Source organism: Prunus persica, chromosome G1 (genome assembly GCF_000346465.2).
Source record: "Prunus persica cultivar Lovell chromosome G1, Prunus_persica_NCBIv2, whole genome shotgun sequence".
In the NCBI taxonomy this organism is placed as follows: domain Eukaryota; kingdom Viridiplantae; phylum Streptophyta; class Magnoliopsida; order Rosales; family Rosaceae; genus Prunus; species Prunus persica.
In genome coordinates this window covers 46,410,543-46,421,204 of record NC_034009.1, presented here as the reverse complement: position 1 = coordinate 46,421,204, position 10,662 = coordinate 46,410,543, and the positions used below count along the sequence as shown (strand labels likewise).

General features: G+C 35.5%; 1 protein-coding gene across 5 annotated transcripts; it reads left to right on the top strand.

The window, feature by feature from the left end:
* Window positions 993-10,529, top strand: LOC18793973 (phosphatidylinositol 4-phosphate 5-kinase 7). Of its 5 annotated transcripts, none has more exons than XM_020555617.1 (11): window positions 993-1,297; window positions 2,544-2,666; window positions 2,779-3,843; window positions 4,383-4,550; window positions 5,285-5,450; window positions 6,274-6,384; window positions 6,486-6,673; window positions 7,422-7,493; window positions 7,910-8,064; window positions 8,200-8,272; window positions 9,091-9,258. In XM_020555617.1, exons 2-11 carry the CDS (start codon window positions 2,650-2,652, stop codon window positions 9,152-9,154), a joined length of 2,079 nt encoding a protein of 692 aa, XP_020411206.1. In that variant the 5' UTR covers window positions 993-1,297; window positions 2,544-2,649; the 3' UTR covers window positions 9,155-9,258. The 5 variants fall into 5 exon arrangements, with proteins under 5 accessions (XP_020411206.1, XP_020411207.1, XP_020411204.1 ...); XM_020555618.1 differs by having other exon boundaries at window positions 994-1,297; window positions 8,204-8,272; window positions 9,091-9,177; XM_020555615.1 differs by lacking the exon at window positions 8,200-8,272 and adding an exon at window positions 9,998-10,529 and having other exon boundaries at window positions 1,008-1,297; window positions 9,091-9,262.

Below are 10,662 nucleotides of genomic sequence, written 5' to 3'. Positions count from 1 at the left end.
CATTTCCACTGTATCTGAACTGTTATTGTAAGTACATACTAAAAGGGAGGATGCACATGCATCTACGACAAAAAGTTAATTTTGAAGTTAATATATGGTTTGCCCCGATTACCCAGATTTTTTTCATCCAGTCTTTCGGTTTAGATCAAATTGATATTTAATATATATTTATATATATATAAATAAATAAATTATTGCTATAACAATCCCGCTGATTGGTTTGGCATGGCTAGTAATTTTTTGGCACCCCTAATAATTTCTGTAAATTGTGGCAACTTTTTTTTTGTTTGTATTTTTTGTTTTTTTGCCAAATTTAAAAAGGGGAATTTTTTACACATACTAAAGTGGAGTGGGCGTTCGAACTTGAGACGATTCTTCTATAGAATATCATTTTCTACTAGACTAGATCCTATTAGCAACATTGCGGCAACTTAAAAATCACTCCAAAATGAGCCTTAAATAATCTTAAATGATGACCATTAACATTGTCACGAATGAAAAAGAAAAAAAAACATTGGAAGGAGAATGTAGTTAACAATCCTCCTTTTGTATGGAAAAATAAAAAAAGACCATTTCCTTTGGCTGTTGTTTTACTTTGAGATGGAGGAAGAATAAGAATCTCGTCAGTTGCAACCTGCAAGTTGCAAGTAGCACAAACTACAGTCTACTACACCCTGGCTTACTGATGAAGACGACCAAAGGAATCAAATCAAATCAAAAATCCCCACGTGAATAGTTTGGTGTGCCGACACACACACAATCGCCGCCCATTAGCTGACTTGACACACATTTATGCTTTCAAATTCAATTAAGACTTTCCACCAGAGCCAGCCCTATCAGGTACAACTCAGGTTCACCTTTTCTCCCTTCCTCCAACCAATCACCACCACTCACGTCTTGATGCAGAGTCCACGTGGGTCCCCATAACCAAGCCAGGCTCACTTGCTTGACACGTGTCAATATTCTGAACAGCGAAATCAAGGCTCTGTTGTATTGTTTGTGTTCTGTTTTTCCCCTTTTCTTGAAGAAAGAAAGAAAAGAAAAAAAATTCAGAAAATGGGAAAACAACTTCAAACCGAATGATCAGTTGTTTCTCAATCAGTGAGGGAGATTGGTGTTGAAGTGTCAATTCAAGTGGAAGGTCTGAGTTTTTTTGGCTCTGAGAGTTCCTGGGATTCGTTTATTTACTGTTTATTTTCTTGAAACTCAGTTCATTGAGAGTTTGGCTCTGTTTTGAGGTCTCTTTGGAAGTTTGGAGAGAGGCGTTGGTTTTTTTAACTTTTACATCCAAGCCCAGGTGAGCTCATGTTGTTTCTCATTCAAATAATTACTTATATATATATATATATATATTTCTTGATCAATTTGCTGATAATATTATCAAAATTATTGCTTAGAGCTTCAATTTCTCAGGTTCTGCTTAGTGTGTCTTTTACTTTTCTAGTCTAGTAGGAATAGGAGTTTCACTGAAATCAAATTGTTGTAGAAAGCATTTGATAAGCATAAAGCAGTAAGCGCATAAAGCCTGAAAATTCCCACTTTGCTTGAAGTTGATTATTGGATAACATTTGACAAGTTTCAAAATCATGACCTGGTTAAGTACAACATCATTTTCCAGTTATGAGATTACTGTGGATGAGAAAATGGTTAGCTGTATAATTTATGGTTTGGGCAAGTAGTAGTAGCTTATGATTCAGGTTCTAGCATTTTGTAAATTAATGTAGGATCTGTTCCTGTACAATCAATACGTGCTGCTACTAGTGTTCGTTTCGAAACCAATTGGAAGATTTGGTTGGGGAATCTACCTGCCAAGTAAGAAGTTGCGTTTTATTGGTAGCGTGTTTCATTTCCTTTTTGTCCACATGAAGTCATGTGGTGATGTGCCAAGCAAGATTAATATCTACGATTTTAGTTGGCCATTGTTGGGTTTTCTAAAATTTTATCTTGAAGTTTGAAATTTCTAATAAAACAATACTTTTACATCGATGTAATGGGGGGTTTGTTGGGTTAAAAAGGTTTGGAATTGGATTTGTGGTATCTCAGTTGTTTTTCTTTGGCCTTGTTGACTAATAAATTTATGGACTTTTGAGCTTCCTTTCTGCAACCTACGGGCTATGAAAGGTTATGTAATTCAGCATTGTAAGCTTTTAATATCTCATAATTTAAGACAAATATAAGAATTGAACTAATCTGTTGAACCTTCTACCAGAAATCAGAATGCATTAGAATTTAGAACAAGGATTATAAAAATGATGCTTTCTTTTTGCTTTGTACAATTTTTACTTTTGTTTTTTATCTGTAATCAATTCCCACATGATTGACAACCATATACCAATGTGTGATAACCTATAAGGATCGTGCATCTTTTTGTCCTGGCAGAAGTGATCAGACCATAACCACTAGCTTTTCTCTTTTTGGCAACACAAAATGTGAAATGTGATTGTATTTTAGTCAGTTCACTGTTATGATGACATTTGATTATTTATGTGAGGGATACACTCTATGTACTGAGTCCCAAAATCCACTTGCTGCTTTTACTGTAGGTGGCGAAGGTGATTGAATAGTGACCTGTCTATAGTTAGAAAGCCTGTACGAGATGAAGTTTGTGAACAATATCCGGGACAGCTGAATTAATTATTATATGATATTATGGAGTACACAGTAAGGTAATGATTCTCAGCTTATCTCTGTTTCTCTCCTATCACTCTCTCCTCTCATCTCTTCTATGAACCATATTTTATAAATAATATCCTTTTCTTCTCTTTATTTTTGGCTCAGCGAGAAAGCCTTCTCAAATAGAGATGTCTACATTGGAAATTTTAAGGGAATTCTGCCTCATGGTAATGGTAACTACACATGGTCTGATGGAACAGTCTATGAGGGTGATTGGGAAGAAGGAAAAATGACAGGCAAAGGGAAGCTAATTTGGACATCGGGAGCGCAATATGTAGGTGATTTCTCTGGTGGTTACCTTCATGGTTATGGCATCTTTACTGGATGTGATGGTTCTTTTTACCAGGGTTCATGGAGGATGAATATTCAGCATGGGATGGGAAAAAAACAGTATTGTAATTCAGATATTTATGAAGGATCATGGAAGGAAGGAGTACATGAAGGTAATGGTAGGTATTCGTGGAATAGTGGGAATGCATATATTGGGAGTTGGAAAGGTGGGAAAATGTGTGGTAGAGGGATCATGAAATGGGCAAATGGTGATCTTTTCAATGGCTTTTGGTTGAATGGGTTAAGAGATGGGTCTGGAGTTTATAGGTTTGCAGATGGGGGATATTATTTTGGAACATGGAGTCGGGGCTTAAAGGATGGAAAAGGAACCTTTTATCCCGTGGGAACTAAACATCCTTCCTTAAAGAAGTGGTGCAGCTCTCTAGATTATTGCAATGACGGAACAAGTTTGTCTGGGTTACTAAATTCAGAGGAAAGCAGGGCTCAACCAAGTGTTAAGCGCAGTTTTTCAGAGAAATTATCGATTAGTGGACTTTTAAGAAATTCAAGTCGTATATCACACAAGGCTATGTCATTAGATAAAAATTGGACCCATTGTGATCCTTCTCAAGAGTTTATACGTTACGATTCCTTATCCGCATTGTCCCATGCCTCTGAGGAAGGTCAACCTGAGGCACAAGATAACAGTTCAGTTTACGAGAGAGAATACATGCAAGGGGTGTTGATTAAAGAGAGAGCTAGTAATTATACAGAGATATCACGGAAAAGTAAACAACGAAATAAAATTGCAGTGATGCAAGAAAAGAGGTCATGTATTGACATTTTTGGAGCCCATAGTAGGAGCTATTATTTAATGCTTAATTTGCAACTTGGTATCAGGTAAATTCCTTTACCCACATCTTTGTAGTCTCAAATTATTAATACTACTGTGTCAGAAAACTGACCTCTTAATATTTTACCCGATGTCTGAGTTTTAGAAATTAAACATATTGGCTTGTTGGAACATTGGATTGCATATACCCTTGGCTGCCAGTAATTTGTTAACTCATTTAAATGCTCTCCAGGTACCTTGATTGTGCCATGTCTTTTCCTCTTTGCTTATGCTTTCTGGCAGTCAGTAAGTTTTGGTCATGGTGCAGCCTAACTCTAGTTGATCACCCTTAAAAAAGGAAGTAAAAAAAAGGTCTTTTTGGGATATTACATGGGTGCCTTTTTTGTATTGGAGGGACCATAACTCTCTGATTTGACTTCTTTGGATGTACATATATATATATATATATATATATATATCATAATTGGATATAAGTTTGAACTCCCAAATCAAATCTCAATTTATTTGGGTGGATCTGTTTTCTGCTAAACTCAATTTTTTTGTAGGATGTTTTATACTTGCTAAATATTCTGTTTGAAGCTCACAGGTACACTGTTGGGAAGATCACACCAGTTCCTGTACGTGAAGTTCGATCTTCTGATTTTGGAGATCGAGCCAGAATAAGGATGTATTTTCCTAGAAAGGGTTCTCAGTTTACACCTCCGCATTATTCAGTTGATTTCTATTGGAAAGATTATTGCCCTATGGTCTTCAGGTAATAGTTGTCTTATGTGCATTGTCTAACCTGTGAAAGTGAGTGACATAATGAGCATCATGCATTTGGGGTTGTTTGGTTTCTTAAGAGTGCATATTCGTCTGCATATGTCTCAATGAAGGGAAATCCTAAACTCTGATTTGTTATCTTTTCTCCATCGGAAGAAATAGAGTCAGCCCTCAGTTTTTGTTTTGGTTGATCAATCAAACTTTGTGTTTTTGGAAAAGTACCTAATGTATGAAACTTGATATTTGAAGTTTTCGGTGATACAGATAAAAAGTATAAGTTGGTCACAACAGATTGCAATAGTTGTTCTCTCAACATTTCTATCTTTATATATGTAACTTAACTACCTTCTGTGCTTCTCATACATATTTTTCTGAAATATATATATATATATATATATATATGTCTTATGTTATCTCTTCTTTTCATTTTTTAACTCATCTCTTATCATATTTGGTAATGCATATGTTAATGTGCTTGTTGTACCTGCATCTTACATGATTATCCTCCGTAACTGCGATAGTTGTGTAGAAATAGAACTTTAAAAATGACTAGTTCTTTTAATATTCGGGTATATCTTTTTTGTTTATACATACATGGCTTAATCATGTACATTGTAGGATAAAACGTATACACATTGTAACCTTGCAAGTTTATGCTTCTCATGTATCCTATGCAAATAAGCAGTTGAATCTCTTTCTGCCTAATTAAAGTGTGTGATATTTCAGGAATTTAAGGGAGATGTTCAAATTAGATGCAGCAGAATACATGATGTCAATTTGTGGTGATGATGGCTTAAGAGAGCTTTCTTCTCCAGGAAAAAGTGGCAGTATCTTCTATCTTTCTCATGATGATAGATTTGTGATTAAGACTTTAAGAAAAACTGAACTGAAGGTTTGAAGTGCAAACTTCTGTGCTATATATACATAATTATTTCTTTGTGCTCAAAACTCCTGGCAGGCCAAACAATTTACTTGTTTTATTGAATTAACGTAGCAGTTCTCTTACTCTTTTTATTTTGAACCTTGAAACTAGATTCTTAGTTTTTTATTATTATCAATTTTATAGGATGTACATTCTATTTACTCCAGCTCCCTTTCATGTCCTTTTAAATAGTTGAAATTCATAAAATTTGATATTATCGTTCTAATTGAAAATTCTAAAAAAAAATGATTAAATTCATGTCTAGGGTTCAACCCTGAAAGACAAATGAGTGGTCCATTTAAGACTTCTCCTAGCTGAGTTACAGTGTTATCAGTGTTTTGGTCCACTCTGTTTTCTGGAACATTTGGATGGAGCGTAATAAGAGAATTTTTGAAGACTATAAGGGAGTGGGAGTGAGTGAGCTTTGGGATAGAGTTAAGTACTGGGCAGCGTTGTGGGCTTCGGTTACAAAAGAGTTTAAAGACTACTCTTATTCCACTATTATGAGGGATATGGCAGCTTCGGTTAACTGAGGGGTAGGGGGATGTGTTGTTCTGTGGTTTTTCGGTTGTGTTCCTCCCTGTTAGCTTGGGAGGGTTCAGTGCTGTTTGTTTCTCTCTGTTTGTTTTTGTTTCTTCAGTGGTGGTTGCCTTTTCCACCTCCGTGTTCTTTTGCTTAATAAATTTTGTTTCTTTAAAAAAAAAAAATAATTCTATATGAGGACTTAGCTGTTTTTCCCTGAAGGATGTTGAAATGAGTTGTGAATCATTTTATTTTTCCCCTTCTTATATAGGTTCTGCTCAAGATGCTGCCTAGCTATTATTGTCATGTAGGAGAACATGAAAACACTCTCATAACAAAAATTTTTGGGCTCCATCGGATAACATTAAAAGGTGGAAAAAAGGTATCTAGCTAATTATCACTCCCTCAGATTGCCCTAGTTTCAGTTCTGCCTTGCTTGTCACCTTTGATTGGTGTGACGTCTTCTAAATGCATTGTTTCCAGGTACGCTTTATGGTCATGGGGAATATGTTTTGCACTGAATTACGAATTCATCGCCGTTATGATTTGAAGGGTTCATCTATTGGAAGATCTACAGATAAAGATAAAATTGATGAGAATACCACATTGAAAGATCTTGATCTGAAATTTGAATTTCATATGGACAAGTTATTGCGAGAATCCCTTTTTAAGTAAGTACTTTCTGAATTTATTTTTGTAGCGATGCCAATATAACCAGTTTTTCATCATATTTTTATTGGGTAAAGAATGCTTTCATATCACAATGCTTAAGAAAGTACCATTTTTCATCAACTTTCTTTTATAATCTAATAATTTGTTTTTGAAAGTTACTTCAATTCCATATATAATGTGTTAACTGTGAAATTCTGGTTTTTCATTGCCTAAGCATCTTACTGGGATAACTTAATTGGTCAGAAGGTGATGAAAGTTCTACAATATAATATACTCAGTCCTGAGTTAGCTGTGACACTCTAGTTCTCCAAAGCTACTTGCAAGAGCATTTAACGGACTTACATTATGTAGATGCCAGCTCCAAAAATCTTCTGAAATAGTGCTTTGATTTCAAAACTAGCTAAACTTTGGTAAGAATACTTCAGAATTATTTGGGAGGGTTGGTGAAAGTTCCTCTATGTGGTAGGCTACCCTTATAGATATATGTCCTGCACTAGTTTCTCCTTCTAGTCCTCTGCATCTGGATCTTTGGATTCTGACATGCAAAGCTTGCCTTGAGGAAAGAGCGAAGCGGGTTGAAGAGATTTTTCCAACCTCAACCCTAAATATGAATCATTCACCTTGGTACATGGGAACTGTGTAATCCTTGGAAATCACTTTCTTTCCCTGGTTGATTTGTAAGTTAACAATGCTTTGAAATCTCCCATAGTTGAATAGTTTATTTATTTTTGCTGTTGTATGGTGTAGTGGCGAAGGTGCTTGGCCTAGTTTAACTGAAGACGGCAAATTTGATGTAAAAATATGTACCAAATGCTACAGGTTTTGTTTTGTTTTTCTCTGTCCTGATATCTTTTGACCGCAAGTGCAACGTCCTAAATAACTTCACAAGATCTTATTAAATGAGGAGTTTTAAGGTGATTTTTAGATTTCCGATCAAAATGGATTTGAGATAAGAAAATATTTTTTTCTCTGTTTCTGCAATTTTTATTGTTGTTTTTCATTTAAAACACTACTTATCAGTACCATTTTATTATTTTGGTAACAAAATGCTTGAACTTCTTTGTGAAGTCTTAGTAGTACGATATATATTTACAGTAATACATGGTGTGTTCACATCTTATAGTATAAGCTTGCTGCTTACCGATTATGTTTGAATCGGAAAAAGAAAAATTCCTGAGTAAGCTCTTCCACATTTTAATAATCTTTAGGAACTTTTCTTCCTCTTCATTTTGCAGACAAATATCACTAGACTGCATGTTCTTACAATCTCAGCAAATAATCGATTATAGCCTTCTATTGGGTCTACATTTTATAGTTCCTGAGAATCTCAAGGCATTTTCACAACCTCCTGGTACAATGCACAATCATGAGAATTTAGCTACTGGTGATGGTAGGCATCTCTTTCTGATTCAAATACCCTTAAAATGAACTTGTAATTTTTTTTACATATTTAATTTACTCACTTTTTTCTGATATCTTCCGCATTTAGTGATGTGAATAGTTTTCTTATTAATGATTTCTTTAGCCAGCAACACAAATATCCAGTACAGTTTTGTGCGTACTGCTGAACGAGTCACTCTAAAACACACACTACAAAGGTTAGTCTCAGTAAAATCATGCACTCGGACTAAACACAAAAAAGGACTGTATGAAAAGAAAACCCGACGAATTTTATTAACAACTCAATAAGCAGCCTAGTTCTCATGAGTCTTTACATTTTTAACCAACCGACCGTAGTATTGGTCGACATTTTGTGTGCAACCCAAACACAAGGGCAGACTTGTAAGAATGAGGGTTCACAGTTGAGTTCTGGTGGATACAGTTAAGTAATTTTCATAACTTAGAAATGGCACACACTTGAAGCATGAAGAAACGGTGAAGAAACATAATGAACAAGACGGAGACTGGGGCACCTTTCCTCCAGCTAATTTGCTTCTAACACCAACCCAATTCCCTTCTTCACCTCCCTTTATCTTTGCAGATATGAATAAAATGCTAGGATTACACTTTCCTCTTCCATAAAACTAATATAAGCAGCAGCGTCAAGTCATAAATGGCCAACTCAGGTTAACTGATATTTTCATTCTTGGTTCTTCTCCAGCCAGCTCAGCTGCAGAACCTAAGTCAGTGTTTCCTCTTTCTCCAGCCAGTATGCCCCTAACAGGAGCCAAATTCCCATCTTCACCTCCCTCTATCTTTGTAGATCTTTATTAAATGCAGCATTACTCTTTCTTTTTTAGTAAAAATAATATGAACATCAGCAGAAATTCAAAAAGTAGCCAGCTCAGTTGGAATAATCCATTGCTCAGTCTACCAAGACAGCCCAAGCACTATGTTGATATTCCTGATATTGGAGTAAAGCAATTTTCGAAAGTCCTTTTTCAATGTGTATTCCAACTTATTCCAATTTGATCAGGTGTGACTTCTTCACAAGGGGAGCTTTTGATTCCTCCCAAAGGCCTTCTACTGGTAACTCATGAACCCGGCTCTGTCAGTACTGCACCAGGTCCTCACATCAGAGGAAGTACGTTGAAAGCATATTCTCTTGGTGACAAAGAAGTTGATCTTTTACTCCCTGGTACAGGAAGGTAGCTTCTATAATTTGCGCTTTTGCACTTATTTTTTACACTTTTGAACTTTTGCGCCTTATGCATTTGGATCTCATGTTACCTTGGTATGTGTGGAATGACAAACTCTAAAAAAAAATTATATTATACAGCCTAACCTACTAATTAGCTGTTATCTGATGTGCTCGGTTATGCTTATGTTAGTATCGCATCTGAGATGCAGTGCTAACTAGATTACCAATACCATAGAACTTAATAGCTTCAAAACTGTTGTTGGATTAGAGAGCAAATTTTTTTTGATCTGGCTTAGTGAATTGGCTTTTTATTAGATGCTGCTTCTGTTTGGATGGAAGAATTCAATAGTCTTTCTCTTAGTTTTTCCTTTTTGATTATATTCCTATGATGTGTAGTTGTTGTTCCAACAGCATTGAAACCATTGAAACTAGAAAAAAGCAGAAATGGCCAAGTTTGCTGGACTTTTATAGAATGAATTACTTTGTAATGAAAACCAATGAACAACTTCTAACTTAGTTAAATAAGTCAGCTAAAATTAATTTGCATTATAGTTTCAATTCTGTAACTCAAAATATTTAATATAATATCAAAGTGAGGAAATTTATTTTTCCACCTTTATTTTAATTCTGCAACTCTTGTGACTCTGTGCCTTGATTTTTGCAACGTCAGGAACACTGATAAATGATATGTTTTGTCATTGAGCAGCACATAGTCACTGTCAGTTACTTGCTCTTTTCTCAGGTTAAGGGTGCAATTAGGAGTAAATATGCCAGCACAGGCCAATCTCAAGCTTCTGCAGGATGAGGTCGATTCAACAGAAGTCGAACTTTTTGAATTTTACGACGTGGTTCTCTATATGGGCATAATTGATATATTGCAGGAGTACAATGTAAAAAAGAAAGTTGAGCATGCATACAAATCATTGCAGTTTGACCCTCAATCCATTTCTGCTGTTGAACCCAAGCTCTACGCTAAACGTTTCATCAATTTCTTGGAGAAAGTTTTCCCCGACCCACCGTAAGGTTTTCCTCCCCTCTTTCTTGTCCATAGTCATATATCCTAGTAGGAAAATTTTTATTGTTTCTCTCCATGTTTTAAGAGCACCAATTCTTTTATATCCATATGTTTGTAAAGTTATATAATCATAGAGACGAGTGCATCTGTTTCATGGTATGGATATATAGCAATATTTAGCAGATGGAATCTATATGTTTTGAATAAAAATGTCTCTGCTATTTAAGTTTTGCGATGAAACGGGACGTGGTTCCTATCACTCTACATGTAGCACTGTGTGATCTGTTTAGCTTCAAGTAGATGTGAAACTCTACCATTGCGATGGTGAACCACCGATTGAGTTGATAGAAACATGTTGTGCATGCCTAGTGCCAAGTTTTAGAGCTGATGTA